Source organism: Mchenga conophoros, linkage group LG14 (genome assembly GCF_057382185.1).
Source record: "Mchenga conophoros isolate Kocher_MC1m ecotype Shallow Benthic linkage group LG14, M_conophoros_male_GT1.1, whole genome shotgun sequence".
In the NCBI taxonomy this organism is placed as follows: domain Eukaryota; kingdom Metazoa; phylum Chordata; class Actinopteri; order Cichliformes; family Cichlidae; genus Mchenga; species Mchenga conophoros.
In genome coordinates, this window is record NC_140539.1 from 35,852,613 (window position 1) to 35,877,450 (window position 24,838).

General features: G+C 41.1%; 2 protein-coding genes and 1 long non-coding RNA gene across 3 annotated transcripts in view; 2 read left to right on the forward strand and 1 right to left on the reverse strand.

The window, feature by feature from the left end:
• Positions 1-434: 434 nt before the first annotated feature.
• Positions 435-3,095, forward strand: LOC146560257 (putative transmembrane protein INAFM1). The gene has a single exon (XM_085244219.1). The coding sequence runs from the start codon at positions 658-660 to the stop codon at positions 940-942; it is 285 nt and encodes a 94-aa protein (XP_085100345.1). The 5' UTR covers positions 435-657; the 3' UTR covers positions 943-3,095.
• A 10,674-nt stretch (positions 3,096-13,769) lies between these two features.
• Positions 13,770-24,838, forward strand: part of pak4 (p21 protein (Cdc42/Rac)-activated kinase 4) — a 48,391-nt gene continuing 37,322 nt past the window's right edge. Inside the window, exon 1 of the mRNA XM_085244220.1 lies at positions 13,770-13,959. The gene's annotated coding sequence lies outside the window, so the exon portion shown is untranslated. The remainder of the gene's footprint in view (positions 13,960-24,838) is intronic.
• On the reverse strand, positions 15,026-21,565 carry LOC146560259 (uncharacterized). The gene is made up of 3 exons (XR_014888225.1): positions 21,034-21,565; positions 18,103-18,208; positions 15,026-17,309 (listed from the first exon to the last, which is right to left on the reverse strand). It is a non-coding gene; the product is annotated as an uncharacterized LOC146560259 (long non-coding RNA).

Sequence of the window (24,838 nt, forward strand, 5' to 3'; positions counted from 1 at the left end):
CATTTTGCTCTTCAAATCCGAGAGAAATTATTCCCACTTTTCCAAACTCAACATTTTTACTTCCCCAAAATTTGATTTTGTAGATCTGGAAACGCTACGTCCAGATTCAGCTGAACAGAATCTACTTTTGGGGATTTACTTACCTGGATGATTGAGCATGCATCAAGACTTTGTTTGGATATTTAATGTTCATTATTTTCTTCTCTGTTTTTGCCTGGGAGAAAAATATCTTTCAGTCGTTTTAAATTCAGCATGTAACTTTCTTCTAATTATTTTAGTTAGCAAAAATGTTTTTTCACATCTAGTTTTATTTTTAGTTCACTATAATAACCTTGATTCTCGAGCTATGTACGTTTATCACTCGTTTTACTTTGAAAAGACACGCCGGAAATGACTTCTTTAATTCAGAGCAGCTTACTAGCGGTCCCATCCAGCTGATAGCGGAGCAAACCTTCCTGAGTTCAGTTTGCCCTGTGCGCACGGAGAGCTCAGGGAGCTCCAGCATCCCGCGGAGACGCACCAGAGAACCTGAAGCGTCTGCGTCCTGATCCGGGCCCGGAGGAGCGCAGCGGGGCGGCAGCGTCTGCAGACTCCGATGAACGCACAACAGTCAGTTGGGGAGCAATCTTTGAGTAAGACTTCAGCGCTGATACCGAGATGAAGGCGGCCAGCAGACAGGGCAACATGACCGTGGAGAAGCTGAACGGGGACATGAACCGGAGGCCGAGCTACCCCGGAGAGCTTCGGGCCAAACACGCTAACATGTCAACTAAGATCTGGGTGAAAGTGGCGATGGCGATCGCCTATTTCCTCTGCGTGTCCGTGGCCGCGTTCATCCTGGTCATTTACTACGTGTTCTTCTGGACGCCGGGCAAAGCGGACAACATCACCGCGACACCGAACCAGAACCCGAACCAGAACGTGTGCCTGGCGAAGCCTTGATGACTTTTACAGCACGCACGCACGCATTAAATAAGTGACTGCACACACCTGACACAACGCTGCGGCGGCGGATGGATGGATGGATGGATGAGAGATGACGGCACACAGACAGACATGACTGCATCCAGAGTTTGGGATGCTGACTGAGGACCTGAGGGAGGACAGAGGGGGGGCAGGTGCTGCCGGGATGCATCAGTGTTCCGCATGCAGGATGCAGGTGGAGAGGAGGAGGAGGAGGGGGTTTTTCTTTCCAGCTTCACCCCAACACCCAGTCCTGAGGGGGTTTATGGTTTTTTGTTTTTCATTTCACTGAACTCGTCTGTCCAATGAGAGAAAGCCTTAGGAACACACACCTGGCATCTTTTAGGGCTGCTTCCCTCTGATTTGTGGCTGTGTGCCTGTAAATGTTGGTTATTCTGAGAGTCATGCTTACATCCTTTAAATCATGGATGGATTAGGTGAAGCAGGACTCCTGGGTGCAGACATGTAAAAGGTCCCGCACTCCTCTGGGACTCCCCGTGAGGTGTCGCAGGTAAACGAGTGCTGCAGTTAAATTTCAGTAATCACTTCTCAGGCAGAGTCCTGACCACTGAGAGCAGATATCACACTACAAAATGACAGATTGAAGAAGGTCCTGCATCTGAATGCCGCATCCTCAGCAGAGGTCACATTATTTCTTTATCGAACGCTGTCTGCTGAAGCTTTTAATGTTCCAGGACCTGGTGATTTTTCTCTCTTATGTGACTCTTCATTGAATGTGTTTGAGTTTTAGGTGGATGACGGGAAAAACCCTCTGGGTTCTGAGAGCATACAGTATGTTGCATGCTTTCATTTCTTCCATCATATTCTAAGCAAAACAAATAACAGAAAAATTAAGTCTCTAGATCACTCGTTATGATGTGCAGCTAACCAGAAACAGGGATTCTTTTTCTGCTGCTCCTTCTATAAGTGAGATCACAGATGCTACTTCTTTAGATTACCCACCATACATTCAGACCATTCAGTCTGAGATTTCGGTGTCTTTTTCACACTTGTCCTAGCCTCTTAGTGTAAATCTAACCAATGTCTGTGCCCAGTTGGTCGCTCATTAGTCCATCCGTGCTTTAACTCTTTCACGTTCCTGTGAAAATTGGACCTCTCCTGCTCACTTCCAGCTCTGTATTTTACACTCTGGCAACCTGCTAGAGTAGCTTTGCATGATCAGCAGTTCAAAATAATCTTTATTTTTCCCACATGGCCTTGTTGAAGCCCCTCAGCTCATCAATTCTCTTCTAATTGGCTGCCCAATGCAAACAGCAGGTGGATGGGACCTGTACCTGAGAGCTCTCTCTCGCTCTCTATGACATCACAAAGAGCTGAGGGGGGAAAAAACCGCCTGAACATGCACTGACCTCCTTATTTGAAACTTTGTCCGTGTTAAATATGAGCATCCAGCACTGGAACAGGAGATATATGCCAAAAAACCAGGAAAACCATAAGAGGTCCCCTTTGAAAATTCACTTTATACACCAATGCTCCACCTTATGGAAGCTTAGAAACCATGAGTGTGCCCTGATCCTTTAAACATCCTGGAGAACATCCCAGCAGACCCCTCAACCCCCGAAGCTGATCCCCGAGAAACCTCATTAGAAAACCCCACCAAAGAACTCTTAAACCCCCCACAAGAGTGCTTGAGCCCTAAACCCCAGCCTACAAACCCCTTCAGGAACCCCTGCAACTCCTCAAGGACCCTGCTCTGCACTAATGGAGACTTCTTTTTTTTCATGCCTATAGAGGACTTTCTGGTTTTTCTCTTTTTTCACAGCAGAATGCTGTTTTTATTCAGGTATCTAGAGGAACTTAAAGCGATACTGTACTGTAGCAGAAGTAGCCTAAATTGTGATCTTCGGTAGCTCGTAGCCGTACGAAATGCAAGGTGATCACTCTCAGTAGTTGCAGCAGTTTTACCTTTTTAGAGCCATCTTTGTTGTCTTGCACAGAATGACCGTTAATTCTCAATGCAGTGTCACGTTTGTACCTCTTCTTCTCGATGACACGTTTTGTTCACCTCACTTCCTTCTTCAGAATTTAGGCTAAATCTACTAGACTGTTTTATTAACAATGTAGCCTTGAGAATTTATTGTTATGATATGATAAACTATGCATTTATTCCAGTGTGGGTGTGTTGTCTTTCTGTCAGCAGTTGAGCAAAAACAGGCGACGGGGCGGGCAGCTTGGTGTCGTCCTGTGCTGAAATAACGCAGGGACATTTTACTGAAAAGGCCAAGCTGACGTCAGGGGAGTGCTGGCCTGCATCTGAAACAACACAGCCTCCACTTTCACTATAAATCAGAGCCGTTAGATACTCCAGATTACCTGGAAATAACACTTGTGTGAGGACATCTGGCCTCTTCAGTGTGAAAGCTGCTTGGCCCTCTCCTCACTGACCTTTCTCATGTTTATCTAAGTAGAGTGCTTTGGTAACCGAAGACTGTCGGTGGATGCTTCTCTGATGATTAAAAAGGTTGTCACAGAACAGGAGCAGGATGCAGTGACACGTCCTGTTTAATGTGCATCGTTTTTTTCTTTTTGGATAAACAGCATGTAGAGATCAGTAGGAGTAGGCCGTGCCGACATCAACCTGTGCTTTAACCTGTCAGACTTATAGACTGTATGTAAAAGTTGGATATAAACCACCGTGAGGTCATCCACCGATTTAGGATTCCATGTTTGGAAACCTAAAAATGTTATTTTTTCCTAACCATGTGCAGAAACAGAGATACCTGCTGATTATTTCTAAGCAACAGACTAAAATTAACTATTGACGTTCACTCACTTAAAGTGCAGCCCAAACTTCTTGTCTGGGCTGATTCACAGTCGACCATATACTTAGTCATATATTTGCATTAAAAATGCTCCATTAGGCATCAGCAGCACAAACACGGTGACGAAGTCCAGTTCAGTGACTGAGTGATTTAGTGAATGTGAGGCCCAACAGGACAGAGCAACTACAGCTCCCTGTTAATCAAAGTGGCCACACCCCTAATTTTAACCCTTAACAGTGTCCAGATAGAGGAGTTATAGAGTAATTCACCCACTGTACAGATGTTATGAGAGGCCAAAACTATTTGAACCAGACTATATGTATAATTGTTACCACTTTAAAGCCCGCCTCAAGTGGCCGTTAGAGGAACTGCATTTTTTTGCACCTCCGTGTTTTGCATTTTTATTATTTTTATTATATTCCCAGAGTTTGCAGAGTTGAAATGACTGCGTACCTTTCAGTTGGATGCTTTGCGGCGCAGGTGGCTCTTATTAATGCTGGAAATGTTCCCTCAGCGTTCTCTCCCACTATAACAGCTAGTAGAGTAGTAACAGCCAAAAAGATCACAGGTTGGATTTTCTATGGAAAACGAACTGTCCAGGAGTTAATGTACAGTAAGTGGACAGATTTTTCTGCCTAATAATGCCGAAATAATATTATTTATCACAGCTTTTCAAATAAAAATGGTTAAAATCGATATGGAGGAAAGCAGGAAGAGCACAGAGGAGATTTGTGGAAGCAGAGGATTGGCGTGACAGATGCTAAGAATAGATGTGGTGACCTCTAGAGCGAGCAGCAAGAAGGACAAGAAGAACTACCGAGCTATTATGCTGTGCTGTTTGAGATCACAGTGACTTCCAGCCATGATGCACCATTATGCACGCACATTAAAGAGAGATGGTTGCCATTCTAAAACATTAACATCTTTCTGCAGCTATTACCGTAAAATGTTAGTTATGACAGTTGTAAATCACATTTTACTGCAAAGCTGTAGAGAAACGGTGGCAAAGTTTTTAATGCTGAGGCAGCAGGATCAGTCAGGGTCGCAGCTCCTTTCCCTCCTCCTGTCACGTGCCCCTGAGAAACGGGACTGAACTGCAGGCTGCTGCTGCAGTGTGACTGCACAATGGGCTGCGCTTAAACACTAAAACTTTACTGAGCACCTAGCAGAGCCATCCTCTGAAACCATCAACCCCCTAAATAAAAGTAAAACTGCAATTAATGGGAGTCGCAGAGCTAGACTTTTTTTTTTTCTTTCGGGAAAATAATAAGCTCTGCTGTGTGGTGCAGACCGTTAGAGTTAGTTCTGGAGTCTTTTTCCAGTGTGATGAGCATCAGCAAACCTCTTTCTAACAAAAGCCTTTATTGGCTGATCAATAGTCCAAATAAACAAAATCACACGGTAGCACAAAGTAGAATCCGATGGAAACGCGTATAATTCAGACAGGGATAAAGGCCAGTTGAAGGCAATCAGGGAACAGAAGAAGCACAAAGACAGGAATTAAAAACACAACACAGCAGAAAACCAACCTAAAATAACCTCAAGACAAATAACTGACAGCATGATAACAGAGACAGGAGAGGCACTGAAACGCTGACAGACTGGGACACAGTGGGCAAACTGGGGACTGCAGGACAAACCGAAAATATCAACAAAGTCAAAGCAGGAAATAAAAATCAATTAAGCGTGAAACCTGCACAGCTGTCATGGTGAACACATTCAGAGGACTTTTTTTTTTCTTTTTTCCTGCAACTGTGTGTCAATAAAAGCTAAAGTGTGACATTTTTCTGATGCTGCAAAGCATCCTTTTATATTTACGGTCTCACGCTGAATTATAATCAGCTGAAACACAGGATGGGCTCTCAGAACTAAAAAATGTCAGCGTGCGCTTCATCCCACCCATACAGCTCTTGTTAACCCGCGTTTTCCCCTGGATTAGGAATAAAAGAGAAACACATGAGGCCAATAAGCAGCTGTGCTCGAGCCAGCTCGCTCTCATCACCGTTTACGCACACACAAAATCTCATCAGAGTGGGCTCCAGGGAGTTTCCTCTATCTATTATTTGTAGCGGCTCAGGGCAGAGCGTGTGACAGTGCGCGGGTCGCCGTGCCTCCCTCGATCAATAATTAAATTAACAGCTGAGGTTGTCAGCGCTTGTTCCTTCTCACAAGCTGCAGACGAGCCTCGCATGACTCAGCAGAGCTCGCCATCCTGTCCGAACCGCAGCAGCAACAAGCAGCAAAGGCCGTGCTGCATGCAGCCTGAGCCAGCTGTTCGCACATCTGCATCAGCCTCTGGGTTCAGTGATTCCTCCCTTTCTCCTGTCGTCTTTGCTCTCCATGCTCCCGAAACAGCAGCCCACATGGAAAAATGTAAGAGTCGACATTCATCATTCATTTATGGCAGTTTTAATCCGCAGGAACTGTGCACTTCATAATATTCTCCAAAATAGACTCAAAGCAGTTGGCTGATCGGTTTCTGTCATCGTTCTTAAACTTTCTAAGTGCAGAAAAGGCCGTTTTAGGAAGTGAAACATGAGATAACAGAATAGTTTTCATCATTACACTGATAAACACATAGGTCAGCTATTTCACTTCAACAGTATTTCACAGGATACAGCAAACATCACATGTTTCATGTTATTTCTAAATCGGGAGCTTCTAACTACACTTTATTACCAAAAGTATTCACTCATCCATCCAAACCACTGACTTCAGGTGTTCCAACCACTCCCAGGGCCACAAGTGTATAAAATCAAGCACCGAGGCATGCAGACTGCTTCTACAAACATTTGAATGAGTTGCTCTCAGGAGCTCGGCGAATTCCACCGTGTGACTGTGAGAAGATCCCACTTGTGGAACAAGTTCAGTCGTGAACTTTCCTCGCTACTAAATATTCCACAGTCAGCTGTTAGTGGTATGAATGCCGACGCTTCACTGGCTGATGAGCTGAACACGTTTTATGCTCGCTGCGCACATGGAGTGCACCAGTGAAGACAATGCATTCATCATCACAGAGCATGCCGTGAGGAACACCTTCAGGAGGGTGAACACCAGGAGGGCAGCAGGACCAGATGCAATCCCTGGCCGGGTTCTGAGAGCCTGCGCTGACCAGCTAGCACCGGTGTTCACAGAGATCTTCAACCTCTCCCTGGCCCAAGCAGTGGTTCCTATGTGCTTCAAAGAGTCCATCATTGTCCCTGTCCCAATGCCACAATGACTACCGCCCAGTAGCACTGATTTCAATTGTGATGAAGTGTTTTGAAAGACTGATGAAAGATCACATTACTTCTTCACTTCCTGCCACCATTGACTCACTTCAGTTTGCTTACCGGACTAATCGTTCCAGAGACGACGCCATAGCTCACCTGCTCCACACATCCCTGAGTCACCTGGACACTGGCAAAGGGAATTATGTTAGGATTATGTTTGTGGACGTTCAGCGTTCAGCACAATAATTCAATCTAAGCTTTTCACGAAGTTGACGGATCTAGGACTCAGCTCATCACTGTGTCAGTGGATCCTCAACTTCCTCACAGATAGACCCCAATCAGTGAGGGTGGGAAAACAAGTCTCCCCCTCCATCTCACTCAGCACTGGAGTGCCTCAGGGCTGTGTTTTAAGCCCCCTGCTGTACTCACTGTACACTTATGACTGTGTAGCCACATCAGACACCACCTCCATTGTCAAGTTTGCTGACGACACTGCTGATGGGCCTGATCTCCAACAACATCGAGACGGCCTACCTGGAGGAGATTAGGAACCTGGAGACCTGGTGCCAGGAGAATAATCTCCTCCTAAACGTCAGCAAGACTAAGGAGCTGATCGTGGACTTCACTACAAAGCAAGTGAGGAATTACAAGCTCCTCATCATCAGTGGCACGCCAGTGGAGAGAGTGGACAGTTTCCGATACCTGGGTGTCCACATCGCTCAGGACCTGTCATGGTCCTGTCACATCAACACCCTGGTTAAGAAAGCCCGTCAGCATCTCTTCTTCCTCAGAAGACTTAGAGACTTCCATCTGCCACTGAGGGTGCTAAAGAACTTGGTGCAAGTCCAAAGCTAGGAAGATTATGATGGACCTCTCCCATCCCAACAATGGACTCTTCTGACTGTTGAGGTCTGGGAAGCACTTCTGCTCCCTTAAGACCAAAACAGAGAGAATGAGGAGGAGCTTCTTCCCCCAGGCTATTCGGGCCCTGAACCAGGTGTAGGACTGGACTCTCCCACACACATCACATCACCACACGCACTCTGGTTTTTCTTCTTGCACACTTCCTATAATATATAATTTCTTTTGACTAATAACATCTTGCGTAAACTGTTATTTGCACATTTTTATTGTAAATTTCTAAGTTGAAGCTGTAAATTTTTGTAGTAACCTGTAAATTTTTTCTGTAAATCTTACTGTAAACCTACTGTCATTTAATGGTCACAGCTACAAGCGTTTCACCTCATGTCATACTGTGTATGGTTGTGTGTGTGACAAATACAATTTGAGTTATTATAATACATTGGAAGCAACTGGGAATGACAGCAGCTCAGCCATGAAGTGGGAGGCCACAGAAAATTACAGATGCTGTAATTGTACAGTGGATGCTGGGAGCGCATGGTCCGCAGAGGTCGCCGACTTTCTACAGAGTCAGTTGCTAACGAACTCCAAACTTCATGTGGCTTCAGATCAGCTCAAGAACAGTACATAGTCATGTGATGAGCAGCTGCATCCAAGCCTTACATCATATGCTGACTGCCACTGGACTCTAGAGCAGTAGAGACGGATTATGGTGTGGAGTCGTTTCTCAGGAGTTGGTTCCATACAACTTCATGCTCCCAGCTTTGTGGCAACAGACTGTGCACCAGTGCACCAAGCAAGGTCCATAAAGACATAGACAAGCGAGTTTGGTGTGGAAGAACTTGCCTGCAAAGTCCGGATCTCAACCTGATAGAAGGCTTTTGGATGAATTAGGGTGAATACTGACAGCCAGGCCTTCTCCTCCAGCATCAGTGTCATAAATACGCTTCTGGAAGAATGGTCAGAATTCCCATAAACACTTCTCAACCTTGTGGAAAGACTTCCCAGAAGTGTTAAAGTTGTTATAGCTGTAAATGGTATGCTGATATCATATGAAACCCTGTGGATTAATAATGGGATGTCACTGAAGCTCATACGCGTGTGTAGGCAAAACATTTAACAAATGCATCCTTCACAGTTTCAGTTGTGTTTTTTAATTGTGCTTCACTGGGGCATACTTTCTATTTATTTAAATATTTAGCAATATCACCTCAAAATATTTCATTAGTGTCAGAAATAAAATTTTATGCTCTTTGTTTTGATATATATGCTGTGGGTACAGTATTGTGTTCATTCATCATTTCTTTATATTTTGCCTCCAAGTAGCCAGACTTTCTTGAGGAACAGATCTCCAGGCCAACAACAACAACAACAACAAAAAACAACAACAACAACACCAACAACAACAACAACATTTGAAAAGGTCTGAAGATGCTTTTTGAACTCAATACAAGGTTTGGAGTTTAAAGAAATATTTCAGGAGCATTCTGAATGTTTTATCTTTTGCAGTATTTATTTTGGATGTATGTGGATTAGCATTTTTTTGCCGAGTTTTTGTTCCTTGTTTGCTTTTAGTGCGTGTTTCATGCTACATTTTTCTTTTGATTGTTTCTTTTCTTACCTTGAAAAATCTTTTGAGCTTTTACACCATGACTATTTCTGTTTTACTGCACAGGCATTTTTCACAGTACAAATGACAACAATAAATGTCTGACTTTATGGTTTTGCATTTACAGTCTACAGGCAGCAAAACCTGGAATTTGTGACGTCTTATGAAACAGGCCAGACTACATTTTACATTTCACCTTTGTCCAATATATATTTGACCCCCTGTTAAAGTAATTAGATGCCCAGTGAACACTGGAAGGATTGATGATGAAGTCCTGCTTTGTACCATCCATTCAGGGCTTTCATTACCTCATAAGAGGATGTAAACCAGCGAGGCGGCTCGACAAACTGCTGACCTGTGGATTCATTTAAGAAAGCTGTTTGAGCAGCTTCACATTTTAATCACAGAGTCCAACCTGTAGTCCCTCAGATGTTGGTGCCTTTACTTTCCTCCACACTTCTTTAATGCAGTGAAACATGAGAAAACCATCTGTTCTCAGTTTATAAAACACAGCTGAGATCTGGTTAACTATATCTTTTCCCTAAGAGTTAGAAACCACAATGAGAGGAAAAGCAGGAATTTTAAAGGACAAATGTGATTTCGCTGTATAAAGGAAATTAGTAAATATAGATTTATCTATACATGCAGAAGCAAAGCTGGAAAAGAGGAGCATGCTCAGCAAACACACACGTTTCCCAGGACAAACAAAGCCTGTAAATAAGCTGGAGAGACACCAGAAAATGAGCAAAGTATTGATCCAAATCTGCAATGGGACACAAAAAAAGCTGCTACTTAAAATGTAACAAATTTGCTTCCACTGCAGAAATAAATGATCAAACTCTCGCTGAAAGAAACCTCTAGTTATATAAATTTCTGCTAAGGCTGCAAGTGAAGTTATAATCAGCTGATTGTCATTAGAGGTTAGCAGGTTAAGAGATTAATGTAGGTTTTTCCTCAACATATTAATACAGTAAGCAAGACTATCTAAATGGGAAGATGTTTCCACCGAGAGAAACTCTCAAAGGTGACCTTTCCTGCTCATTTCCAGCTCCGTGTGTTTAGGTTTCAGGGACATTTAATATGATCACCAACTACTGTAACAGTAAATATATGACAGAAAATAAGGGTGACGTGATAGTTTCATCTCCAGACAATGAAACCGGGAACAGAAGAGGTGTATGCACTTAGTATTGGCAGAAGAAATCTGGTAAATGCATCATATGAAAATTTGCTGTTCAATAATAAAACATTCACAGAAACGTACGTCTTTGAGAGTAAAATAAAACTTCACAGTTTAGTTCACAAATTTCATTATTATTTTTATCATTTCTGAAACTAATAATGACATGACTCTATTAGTGTGTGGGGAACAAAAAGAAAACTGTTCCCTCTCTCATCAGGCCTTTTTGAAAGCCCCTCCCCATGATGAGGACGCCACAGAGCAAAGCTTGACAGAGCAGTGTGTGCATTTGATCACTAGGGGTCAGTGTTGTGCAGATGAAACTGCAAAGAGACTGAGGTAATATCCTGGCTTTTACAGTGATGAGGGGAATGTGGTTAATGACGTAATGGTGTCGTTTACTTGTTTTTAAACAAGATTACAAATGTTTTTAAAAGTTGCAATTAATTCTCAATGTTAAGTAAAAATTTACATAATTATGGATTTACATTTTTCTTTAGTAGCTAAAGTTGAAAAGTGATACTGCAGAAAAATATGTTCATCCATCCATTCATTCATTCATTCATTCTAATCCAGATCAGCCTGATGCTGGAGCCTGTCACAGGGTGAGAGGCGGAGTACACCCTGGACAGCTGGCCAGTCTATCACAGGACTATTATACATTATTTAATCATTTTTATTGAATTCTGCTTCACTGATGTTGCTGGTTGAGGTCAAGCTATCATAATGTAATTTACCCTGTTGTGTAGTTTAATCTGTAGCAGCACAGGAAATTCTGATGAGATCATCATATACATGGAAACTAATAACTTGCTGCTGAACCATGAGTTTACATGGTTCATGGAATATTTCACTCTTATCATATCAACTAAATAGACATGATTTTACGTGGAATCAAATATGATCAATCAGTATATACTAGAAAAGATCTGTAATTGACAGTATGTTGCATTTACATTTTCTGAAGTAAAACCATTAACTTTATGTTTGTATAGTCAAAAATGTTAGATTTTTTTTTATATATAAACCCAGTTACTAGTTTAACAAACTGGTTTATTTGCGTAGTAAATCATTTTTTCACATTATGAATGGACTGAAAATACAAAATATTGCATAAATTACAAAGTAAAATTCAACAGTACTTTTCTCTTATTTTAATTGGATTAATTAGTTGGACAGTATTTGAACTTATTATTGGGTAACATTGTTGTTTATACAGATTTAAACATCTTTATTAAATATAAAAAGAAATCTGTAAAAACAGACATTTTTCATGTAACTTAAAAATATCTGTATTTTAATTTACATGATTTTATTTTTTTTAAATACAACAAAAAATTGATTATTATTGTACATTTCGGGGGATTAATTATTCTTTGATTAATACAAAGAGCTTTTTTTGTATCACAGATGTGATATAGAAGCTTAATTTGTTTTTTAAAAGTCTCTGTCTTCAGATGGCAACATAGCAAAATCAGGGCTTTCAGTGGCAGATTAATGAATATGGTTGTTTATACAGTTCTAATTCATCTTAATGCCAAACAGAGACACTTTCTCTGGGTCGTTCTCGCTGCACTGCAGTGCTGCTTGGCATCACTGGGGTGTTTTTTTCTGGACGGTAAGCATACTGTTGCAGTCCCCTTTAACAAACTCGTGAGCAGCTCTGAACCAGCTGTGATGGAAATGGTGAATTCACAGATCCCCAGAGTATGCAGATGTGTTATTCTGGGATAAGGTGAGGATGTTCTGTTTCAGACACAGCTTGTCTGGGCTGTTCTCACTGCAATGCGGTGCTGAAGCTCAGCAGAGAAAAACAGTTCTTCTTTGTGAATGTTTAGCAAACATTTGCTTTAGCTGCTCTAAATTACCCTGAACTATCCCTCTGTTGCCCTGAAGCTTCTTATGGATGATCACCTCCACCTGCAGACTGTCACATATCTGCACTCCTCACTGTGCAGCTAGCTCTCTCCTATCTCTCCGCCCACCTTCCTCGCTTTCCTCATCTCCTACAGCAGCAACAGCTGCAACGCGATGACTTGTCCCTGAACTTATACTGAGGAATGATGTCGCTCCAACTTTGCCTGGCACAGAAAGTCAAATTGCATCCAAGTATCTGTTCTCAAGGCTGTAGTCCCACCTATCCATCACCACCTCTGCATCACACAGGGCCCAATAGGAGCCTGGCGCTGTATCAGCAAGTTTTGTTCCCGTCTCTCCTGGTGAATCATCAACCAACCCCATTTGCCACAGTTTTATTTACTAAAGTTAAGATAAAACCTACCATATGAGCTCATAGTGAGGTTGTTTGTCCCTGTTATTGATTGAATTGTCTCTGTTTTATCAGAATTTACTGCATATTCTACATATTAATGCATGTACGTATGTGTGCCTGCATTGCTTGGACATGGTAGATTAAAAAAACAAAACAAAACAAAACTAGCCACCCCCCAAAAATATATTTGACAACATGGTAAAACTGGAATTTCTGTTTTTGGTGTGGGACCCCAGTATTTTTAGTGGCCCTCTATGAAAAAATTCTGGAGGTGCCTCTGCATGAGACTCCATCAGTCCCGCAAATATGACGATTGGCTACATTTGTAAAACAGACTGTTTTGTACCACTGTGTTTAGTCACTGTAACATTAAAACACACTCTACTGCCATGAGATCAATACATTTCTTCTAAAAATTGTATTTTTTTGTTTGTTTCTCTTGTTGTAACCTTACATTAACTCTCAAGATATAAACTTAGACAATTCTCTTATGGAAAGCATCTTGAAGTGGTTAGCAAAGGGGTTTACTGAAAGGTTCAAATTCCCAGGTTGGCTGAGACCTTTCTGGAGGTTTGGAGTTTAGATGTTCTCCCTGTGCCCTCGTGGGATCTCTTCTGTTACTCCAGCTTCCTCAAACAGTCCAAAGACATGCATGTTAGGTTAGCTGGTGATTTTAAAGCAGCTGGATGTAAGGTATATGGAGAGTGCAGAGCAAATCTTTGTCATGCCAAGAAGAAGCCATATGTGAACATATCATTGTGTTACAGCAGCGGGATAAAGAATCAAAATAGTGCAGTCTACCGGTGGGCGGTAATGTTTACCAACCACAAAGAAGAAAAAAAAAAGCCGAAGAAGAGTCGTCTCCCGGTAGCCCGTCGCTAACTCGGTTTCCATGGAGATTGGTTTCAGTTTCCCGGATGTTCCAGTTTCCTCTGTTCAACATGGCGTCGGGAAAGTAAGACTTCGCCTAATATCACACAGTTTGCCCTGAAGTTAGTCCGCTCCCGCCCTTCTGATTTTTGGAGAGTTTCCAAGTACGTCGCGGGGTCGGCAGAAAAAGTTTTCCTGGGACATCCCTGGTGAGTATCCCCGCGTGGCTCTGACTTCGGTTACCGGACCGTGCTGTGGGTTAGCTTGTGGCGCGTCTCCGCTCCCCGCTGAGCCGCTAACGGAGGCTAGCGTTAGCTGCGCTCTGGTCGGTCCGGCCAGTCCGGGTGTGAGGATACCGGAGCAGCCTCCTTGAGTCTGCTCTCCTTGTGTTTGTGTGTTAGCTGATGAATCACTCAAAGCGTAGACTAAAGCGAATCGTGTCTGAGCTGTGGAAAAAAAATCTGAGGGCCACTTGTGAAAGTTGTTAAACAATTAAAATGTGAAGCTAACTTTAGGTTCAAACTGTCTTTCTTTGCTAAGATCTCATAAGCTCACAGGATGGCTCATTTGCACACCCAGGAGACAAACGGGTTCTGGTAACTCTGAGTCTGCTAGTCTGCTTTCCGATAAGTTCAGCTGGTTCCTGATAATCAGGATCACGGTGAACTTCCGTTTTCACCTGTGAAGGAGGACTAAGTTGTTTGTGTGGGCAGGCTAAAGCAGGAAAATAGGATATTAAGCTGCTCCCTCTCTCTCTCTCGTGCATGAATGAATTCTCCTTTTTAGTCTCTTTTTCCCCTCCCGCTTCTTTTCCTCTTGGCTGGCGGATGTCATGTTATGGATTGCATTTGTGTTGTGCTTCATGAGTGTGCAGTAAGAGGAAAGGGGGGTTTGTGTTTGTAAGGTCGTGCGGTTGGTGCTGGGCACACCATACATTCCTGGGATGCCAGAGAAGCTGTATGAAAGGGTCATTCCTCTCTCTCACATATGCACCATTCCCAAACAGCAGCGGGAGCATCTACATCATATATGGCAAAATATTCATCAGGAATATTCACGTGTTAAGTTGCGAGATGGGATGCAGCTGCAAGACAGCTGATATCCATCTACTAGTAAGTGAGATAAACAGTTAAGTTTATCTGCTGGAGAGTTCAAAGGCAGTGTAATGAAAAGGTGAAAGTCTTTTAAAAAGATGTTAGTGTTTATAGCACAGAAGTGGGAACAGATAACAAGAAAAGTACATTTAAATAAACTGTGGGTACATGAGGATAGGATTTAGGCCAAAGTCTTTTAACAGTATCAGCTCAGAATTTCACAATCAGTACAGCCATATTGAAAAGTTATATTTTTGTTAGATAGTAGCTAACTGACTAATATCTGTAATTACGACAACTACTACAACTATTGTAATTACAACTAATATCTAAATTACAGCCTCAACTGAATCTGAAAGAAACAAATGGCAAGTTTACTGGAAAAAATTGGACATGTGTGTGTTTTCTTTGAGTGATTGTTCATTGTGAACAAAAACACAGCATATGTGCTGAATATGAATCTAACAGTGTTGAGATAACATGGTTTTAAAATACCTTGTTAGGTCCCTGATAATTTTAAAATTATACAAACCAAAGCCCAAAGGGACAGGTGAAAGGAAGTAATTAGCTTTTCTAGCAGAAAATGTTTAAGTTGTGTTTACTTTTTCGGGTTTCCAGAACAGCTTTAATAAAAAGCATCTTCTTCTGTCTGCTGCTAGTTGTAGAAACATTGGAATTGTCTGCTCTGTGGTGAAAAACGAGGAGCCAACTGAGGTAATCAAACAGGAAAAACAGGCTGGCAGGTTAAACAGTCATCCTCACTGACATGATATGTGGACCAGATAAACCAAATCCACGCAGGCCATAGAAGCAGCAGACAATCAACAAGTGGAAAAATAAACGACTTTGTGTGGCAGACAAGGGGCATATAGAGAGTCTGTTGGGAAAGGAGCATAAAGTGTATGCTGCTGTTTGTTTTTTGTTTGTTTTTCCTTAAAGTAGGATATCAGTATTATACTTTATTATCATCCTGAAAGGAGGCTCCAGTTGGCTCTCCCTGCAGGGTAAAAGAGGGGGTTTTGTGGTACCCTGGAGGTTTCTCAAAAAGCCTTCATCCCAGTATAAATAATCAAAACTGGTCCCAAAAGATACCGCTTAGTGTTTATTCTGCTTGCTGGCAGGAAACTTATAATACTACCTGGCAGGATAAATACATTTAACAACACTTTTTTACTTAAATTTTACTACTTCATAATAATTTCCTTTGGCTAACACAACAATAAACTACAATGTCTGCGGGTAGAAGTCTGTTGGGAACCATTGCTGCATCCATCTCTCCTTCATTTCCTGCCTTCAGTGCCTGCTGGCACTATGTAACAGGGCCAAACCTAAGAGAGCCCTGCCAGTTTCAGTCACTGACTAGCAGTTTCACTGGCTGAAATGAAACCTGTTCCTGAATTTATTCCCAAGACCATATGATTTATCGAAGTGCTGTGACTCATTACTGATGATGATTGAAATGATGACACAGATCTTTGGGGGGACAAAACAAAACTAGAACTTTTGGCCTATGGGTTAGAAATGTGTCTGGAGAAGGAAGAATAAACCGACGTATAGTAAAGCATGATCATGGCTCAATGATGTCAGAGACTTCTTTGATTCCTCAGGTAATGCAAAAGCCTACAAAGTATAACAGGCAACATGTAGTAAGTAAAATATCAGAAATCCTGGAAGAAAATGTAATGCTGTCAGTGAGGAATCATTGATGGACCTTTCAGTAGTAGTACAGTGACCCAAGCATACCTCAGAATATTGGCTTTGGGTTTCAGAAGAAGATAGATAGTGTCTGTCTGAACCATTAATATGGAGAAGCTGTGGTGGGACTTGACTAAGGTAGTTAGAAAGAAGTGTACTTATAGTTACACACTTTGAGGTGCTGTTTTATGCAAAGTTTACTGGACAAAGCTAGACAAACTTCTTCGATAATAAAGGCCCATTTGGCAGCTATTTCAGTGTGCAATGTAGGCTTTGGTGATAAACCTGCTGGACATTGAATTTATGCCAACAAACCTAATACACAATGGGGCTAAAGAGTTTTTGCTTGTAACTGTATTTAGCAGTAAAGAAGAGGCATTCAAAAATATGTCTGATCACTCACTATATGCTACTTTTTTCAAATTCCTCTGCAGTTTCTGTATTTCCTTTGCTCATATTTATAATGCAAGCTGCAGTACCTAAAATCTACTGAGTCTGAAGGATTCACTCCAAGCAGATTTAAGAGTTTTTCTTGATTCCTGGCCAGTTTTTAGGTGAATCACAGCAGAGGAGTCGAGCCATAAAGGTGGAAATGATCAGAAATCACAGATGACTGTTGACAGATGTGTCCAGCAGGAGACAGAGCTGCTGGCAGGAGGGATGTTGTCATTGCTTTGATGCGAACTGACCAGAAGGGCCCGAATGCAGCTGCTGTTCAGGCTTCTTCTGTGAAGTCCAAACAGCTTTCACAGCGATGTACAAGGTGATGGCTGGAGGCAAAAGGGCAATAACAGGCAGGAGCATGAGGTGTGTGGGGGATTTGTTATTGAGTAAGAAAATGATGGTATTGGGGGGCAAAAAAAAATAAAGAAACAATTTTCTGGTGTGGTCTGAGTAAAGGGCAACAGGGTGTCTATTTCAAAAAAGAGATCAGAAAGTTGCAGCCACTATGTTTCCAGGTATGAAACTTTGAAGACATGACGGCTGTCTGGCACATTTGATTACATTTGACTAGTCTGCGATGCACGGTTTTCCTTTTTCACTTAGTTCTGATCTTGTGTGATGACTTGAGGTGGAAAAATGAACTTCTGAGCCTTTGAATAGTTGAATTGTAATCAATTCAAATTTTTAAAATGTAGGAAATTAATTTCCTTCATTTATAAATAACCGTGAAGTTCATTAGTCACCACCACCAACAGCAATTAAAGCCTCTACAACCCCACATTTTAGTTTGTAATATATAGAATAATGTGTTAATAAAAAACAACAGTTTTGACCTTTAGTCAACAGAGATAAAAAAAAAAATAGGATACACTCCTCTTATCTTATAACTAATACTATGGCTCAAGCTCAAATTAGCAGAAGAAATGGTTGCCTAAATGTTTAATTGGGTTAAAATCTTTACCCGATGAAATGTACCATTATAGGCTGAGCTTTATAAGGCCATTGCGGAATATAGTAAGTGGAGTAAGTTCCCCCTATGAAACCAGAAGCCTATGAGAGTGGGAGGTCTTGACTATTTAGAAGTTCTTTGTTTGTATCCACATGTGAAGTTGCAATTACCTCCATTTTCTTTCTGTCCTGTTTGTGTCGTTGCTTGTTGAGTTGATGCTGTAGTGGAAACATTAAAATCTGACTTTTCTCATGGGGCCTGATCGCACAGATAAAACTGTGTGTGAGAGAGGAATCAGAGTTTAGTGAGTAAAAAGAGGGAGAAAAGGGGGGGGGGGGGGGGTGTTTGTGGAGAGGTGAGCTGCAGAGGTAACGGTAAAACAGATTTAGCTGCAGGCTAACAGCCAAAGATCTGCCCATACTGAGAAAAAAAACCCAAGACTTTAAAACAAGATCGTTTTAATTCATTAATTTCTCCTTTATAAGCTCTGTTTTTTTGCAAGTATATTTTATAGATCAGTGTTTAACAACCACATGTAAAATTTCTGAAACCAAGCTTGAAATCGTGACATCAAGCTGCCAAAAAAAGCTTTGGAACAAAAACCTACTTGTCTTACTTTTTCTCCCTAAACATAAGTTAATTTTTTATTAAAAATCTGCTCTGTGTATAGGCTGCCACGATTAGTCGACTAGTCACGATTACGTCAACTATCAAAATCGTCGACGACTAATTTAATAGTCGACGCGTCGTTTGAAGCTTTGTAAGATCACAAAAGACGCAGGAATAAGTAGCAGGATTTAAGAGTGTAATAACGGACTGAAACAGAAGATGGCAGCACATATTTTTAAAAGCGCTCCGACGTTTTCAGAGACGTCTGTTACCCACTAGCTCGTTAGCTAGCCGGGGGCAAGGCTCATTAGAGCCCGTGAGAACACCGGACTCCCGGCTAATCGTTTTCAAACCCACCGCCGTCTTTCGCTACTCAGGTTAAATATATATGAGTCACTTAGATAACTTAAAAATGTTATTGTTTGGCTTTTTTTTAGTATTTTATTTGTTCCTGAGTAAATCGGTTTGGCTGAGATTAAAGTTATAGTTTTTACACAGCTGAATAAACGTCAAGCAGACAGCTGATTATCAGAAGTGTGAGATGCTCGAGAATAGAGCAGGGCGAAATGGCCAAAAATATTTATCACGATATATATTTGAAAATTTGCGATAACGATATAACCGACGATATAATTGATGTGAGACAAAATACAACTCCACAACATTACTAGCGCAAAAAGACAACCTTCCATTTATTTTCACTTAAACAAGAAGCTGGTTTTTATGTACATTAAAGCTTTATAAAAATGTAACAGTGCAAATGCAAATTCCTTGCTGAAAGTTTAACCAAAAGGCATTTCCAGTAGAAATGGGCTGACATATCCTGAGCATAAACATGTATAATATCCACTGAAGTTAAAAAAAGGTGCTTTGCAACATTAAACTGCAGTGTGCAGTACGCATTTTTCGGACCATAAGGTGCACGGGATTATAAGGCACATTAAGCGAAACAAAGCAGTCAGATAAATCAAACTTTATTAAACTCCTTCTTGCTTCCTCCACTTCTGTACCATTGATTCATTAATGTTGAATTCTCTGGCAGCTGCTCTATTCCCATGTTGTTGCAGTATATTAATGACTAACCTCGTATTGTGGATGGATTGTCTCAGTTGTTCTCCTGACTGAAGTTTGGTCCGTTTACAGCATCCTGCCATGCGATTGCATTTGTCTCTAACCATGAAGAACCTTCACGTTAACTTTTATAAGTGGAAAAGTGTTAGTGTTCGTCCTCCAGCTTCACTGTTTATGTTATGCTAACATAGCTTTGTCTCTAGCGATCACGTAGCACATCATTATATACCAGCTAGCCCAACTTCAGTAACCCTACAAACGTCACTGCTGTTTAGTTTCCTGTCTTCATTTATGTTGGAAGTGATAGCAGAGCTGTACGTTTGATTTTTTTCAGAAATCTCTCAGTCAGAACATGCTATATCATGCTTAGGTAACTAGCGAAACTAGCGAGCTAACTTCCGCTAGCTTCCTGCTAACTTCTAACTCCGTTAAATGTAATAACTTTTGTTTTCATGGATGCCTGGAAGTTAAACTTTATAGTTACACCTGGTAAAGCAGCAATGCTGATCGTTTTATTAAAGATGAAAGAATTTAGACAGTTTTTAACTCTTAAGTGATGCTGCAGTGTTGTTTGACCTGAAGATTACGGAGTTTAGGACCCAGATTACTCCCAGATTTAAGAGCATCTTAGTCCGACAAATACGACAATAACAACGGCCGCTTGCATGTTCTGCAAAAAAATGTGCTTTGTTGTGTATCTGACGGACAAACACCAAACCAGTTCCACATCACGGAAGTTGCACCATTTTTACAAACCAATTCTGGTTCATCTGTTTCACTCAACAATCGGCCATGTGCGTATGAAAACAAAGGCACTGCGCATGCGCGTTTTACTCCCATTCTATCACGATATTTCATTTTCCTATCGTTGCCTAACATTATACCGGTATTACCGTGAACGGTATAATATGGCCCAGCCCTACTCGAGAATATACTCCGGTGTCCTGTTATATTTTAGATAGCAAGGAGTTTATTAAACTTCACTGAAACAATCTGCAAATTTCATTAAAATGTAATAAACTATCATCTTGTCTTTATTTTTAGTTAGCACCTTAAACACTTAAAGCTGTAAGCTAATGATAGTTATATAAGAGCAGATGCTGCTGGTGCAATAAGGTGTACGTTTTACATCCAATGGATGATGATCTGATTAGTCGACTAATCGCAAAATTAATCGGTGACTAGTCGACTATCAAAATAATCGTTTGTGGCAGCCCTATCTGTGTAGGACTCGATTAGCTGTTTGTGGTGTGCTCCACATCCAACTTCAACCACCAAATGCAAATTATCATCTTTAAAAGTGGAAGATGTGGACATTATCAGTACATATGACAAGATTTAGGTGAAAAATCATGTTCAGGGGGTGGAAAAAAAGGAAGGGAAGATGAGGGATAGGGGAAAAACAGAAATGATACACTTACATCAGATATTGTGATTCTCACTGTAACAGGGAAAGAGGTCCAGGCTTATTGCATTAGAGGGGGGAAAATCCTCTGTGGAATGACTGAAGGAGCCAAGATCAACAGAGCCCTGTAAGTGCTCAGGAACAGAGGCAAGAACACACGAATAACATGAATAATAATAATTGTCATCATCATAATAACGCAAAAAAAAAAATCAGTATTAAAAAAAAGGAGCTCATTTTTGACAGTTTTTGGTGTTCTGTGTCTGTGTCTGGAAAAATTGAAATACTTTACAGTGAGTTTGTTTTGCAATTGATATCATCATTTTATCTTTTACACTGAGTGAAGCTTGAAATCTGCATTCTTAGCCACAGTTGAAGACAAAATAGGACTTTAGAGCTTCTTATATCGAGTCTTTTAACGATGGTCAAGCAAAGCAAGTCAGTTTCAGCACCATGGGGCATCATTTTCTGACATTTTGTTGATTAAATTGAATTGAATCCCAGCATGCACTTATGTTTGCTCGCACAGTTGTCCTACTTTAAGCTGATAAGGCAAGCTTGCTCATATAGAGATTTTACAAACGATATCGATATTTGTGGATTTTGGCTGTTTTTTTTACCTGAGTTGTGCTGGTGTATGGCAGAAGTGCGAGGGCAGACACAAGGGAAAAGCAGATTTTTTTTGTTTTTTGTTTTTTGACTTGCATAACTTTAGATACTTGGGTGTGTAACATGTTACCTTTGCCATATATGTGATGAAAAATAAGGATAAGCCTGTTAAATCCCATCAAGATGAGAAAACTACATTAGAAATTTAAAATTTGATATTTTTTAATACAAAGTTTTGAGTTTTTCATAATCCCTTCAGTGGGATTTCTGAGGAAACCACTGAATGTAACTGGAATGCTTTTTTGGCATGGAAATGTCCAAGCTGTCCAAACGTATTAATGTGAGCCTTTGCTTGATTACGGACTACACAGTGGTAACTGCCTGTATTTTCACAGCTAGCGTTAGAAGGATATTTGCCAGCTTCTGATTGCAGTTTCTTACCTCTGCTGAGTTTGGCGGGCGGCTCTCTCCGGTAGACCGTAATTCTTGGATCAGATGAAAGCCGGCCTCGCTAAAGAAAGAGCAGACTGGCATGAAGTTTGGCTTCTTCAGCACACCATCATCTCATTGCCTCTGTTTTCCACAACATGTCGTCATTATGTAATGATGGTGCTGTTCTGAGTCACATGCTTTACACTATACCTCAATGTTTAACACAGCTCTAACACTGAAACAACGCTTTTGTTGATAGGACTGTAGCAAATTATGATGAGAGTAGTTGAAGCAGAACTATCGTGCTTGCTGAGTCTCAAAGAAAAACACAACGTTCTTAAAAAACTTAAGAAGCCACTCCAGGTTGTCAGACTAGTTGTTAGTAAGCAGTGTTTTTGTGTGTGGCGATCTCTTATCTCTCAGCTAGTCCTGCAGCTTAAGTCAACAAACATCAGTGCTGTCTGTACTGCAGGTGCTCGATAGTTTGGGCTCTCAGGAGTTTGCAGCGTGGTTCAACCCTGCAGGCTCTTTGTCACGTCCTGCTGCAATTGGGGAGAAAAGTTAGTGTAAGGCCCTCTGCAACAAAGTTTTAGGCAGCTGGTACATAATCAGGATTGACCTGTTGGGGGACGACTACAAACATGAGCATGATTGGTGCAGTAAAGGCAATAAGTCGTTAACTTAATTTACATCATTCATTTAATTTTTCTGTTATTTCTGATAATTCGATAAACAAAAAATAATACTAATAAAATAATAGTAATAATAATAAAATAAAATGTCAACATAACTAGTGAAAAAATAATCTAATATTGATTGGTGATGATAAGTGTGGTTGGTTGTTTATTAGGATTACTCAAAAGGTTTGGATTAGTGTTTTTTGCTTGGAGGGTCTTGGCTGAACTGGATTAAGTTTCATAGTTGATCGGGATTCCGGAATTTTTTAGTCTTCTTCACCACGATGAGATGAGGCTAAATTGGACATTTTGTGTCATATCTTCACAAATGCAGATGAGATGTGAATAGAGATCATCTTAATGTTAAAAAGAAAATACCACAGACTAATCCCGATCCAGCTATCCTTCTGAATCCAGAAGGATCCTGGATTCATTTTTTCTTTTCTTTTTTTTATCTGGTGGTCTTAATGAAAAATTTTCATGACGTTGGAACGAGGTTAAATTTTCCTAAACTAAGCTTCCATAAACCTCAGTACTTCTGCATTTGTCAGTATGTGCTTAATGAGCAAAGGTCCTTCAGGTGAGTTCACAGCCAAACTAGCTCGTGTTCACAGTGTGTGTGTGCTGGGAGCTAGCTGGTGTGCTCCATGTAGCGCTCTATCTCTTTATCATTGACCTTTCCACATTCCACAACCTGCCTCTGGAAGTCAGCCCTCATTGGCTGCCACACTGCATGCTTTGTTTGAAGTTGCCGTTGGGATTGGCAGGTTTGTATGTTCCTGGATCTGATACGTTGAGTGGACTAGTTCCTGCTGTATTTTTACTCTCTGAGGAATGTGCCTTATCCTTATGGAGGCTGACACTTTGTAGTCTGTTGGAAAGCTGATAAAGCGTTGGCTTCACAGCACTCTGAGAAACTCCTGATATAAACTGATCTTGTATTCTGATGGATAAATGGGTCATATTATTATGAACCAGCCAACGGACTATTGTCTTGATGCATGCTAAATCATCCAGGTAAGTAAATCCCAAAAGGTTGATTGTGTTGATCTGGACATAGTGTGTTCAGTGGGAGAAACGCTTCGTCACTCATCCAAGTGACTTCTTCAGTCTCAGCTGACTGCAGGTTTCCCTGTGATCAGTGGTTGTTGATCAATGGTCATGACAATTTGCATTTTAATGATCAAGGAACTGACCTCACAGCCCGTTGTTCCTTCAGTGGGCTAGTTTCAGTTACTGTGCAAATGTACTGTTTATAAGACTGGGGAAACCTGCAGTCAGCTGAGACTGAAGAAGTCACTTGGATGAGTGACGAAGCGTTTCTCCCACTGAACATGCTGCGTCCAGATCAACGGAATCAACCTTTTGGCAATCGAGTATTTATTAAACTACACACCTTATAATTTTATGATTTAATTGTTCTTAGCTCTGCACTGATACTACAGAATGCACAAAATAATCTACTTCCAAACTATCTAAATTAGAGTTACATTGTGAAGTCATGGAGGAAAAAACTGTTTAAAAAAGTAAACTGTGTACCTGTCAAGGGCATAAACCTGTAGAGTAGTTGTGACTAGAAACTCCAAAAACATATACATAAAAGAAATAACATGATAAACAATGAGGTGGGCCTCTCAGTGTTCATGACAAACTTGTCTTTATCTTTTTACTCTTTCAATGTCAAAGATTTGCCCATTTGTGTTCTCGCCCTGAAATCTGTTTATTTCCCTCTTTTGAAACTAAGCAACCATATCACAATTTTTCTATGAGCAGCTTTTAAACATGTTTTTAAGCAGCGATGTTAACACAATACATTGGCAAGATTTTTGAGTCTAAGATAATGTGTTTCATCATGTAGTCTTGACATACTCGGCCTCCGCGAGTCCTCCATGTGTTGATGGTTCTGTTGACATTAGCAGGCAGACGTGGTATTTCATAGCAGGCTGGACAGCACTAATTTGAGCCGTACTGGCAGGTCCTGCCATGCCAGAGTGACTCATATTGTCATGTGACAACAAACAACAACAGAAAGACCTAAAAATGTTTCAGCCAGGAAATAGCTCATCATTCATCCTTTGTTTTAACTTTACTTGGTATTTCAGA

What these genes read in the sequence shown, in the direction of transcription:
- LOC146560257 (XM_085244219.1), top strand. Translation starts at nt 658, where the DNA reads ATGAAGGCGGCCAGCAGACAGGGCAACATGACCGTGGAGAAGCTGAAC.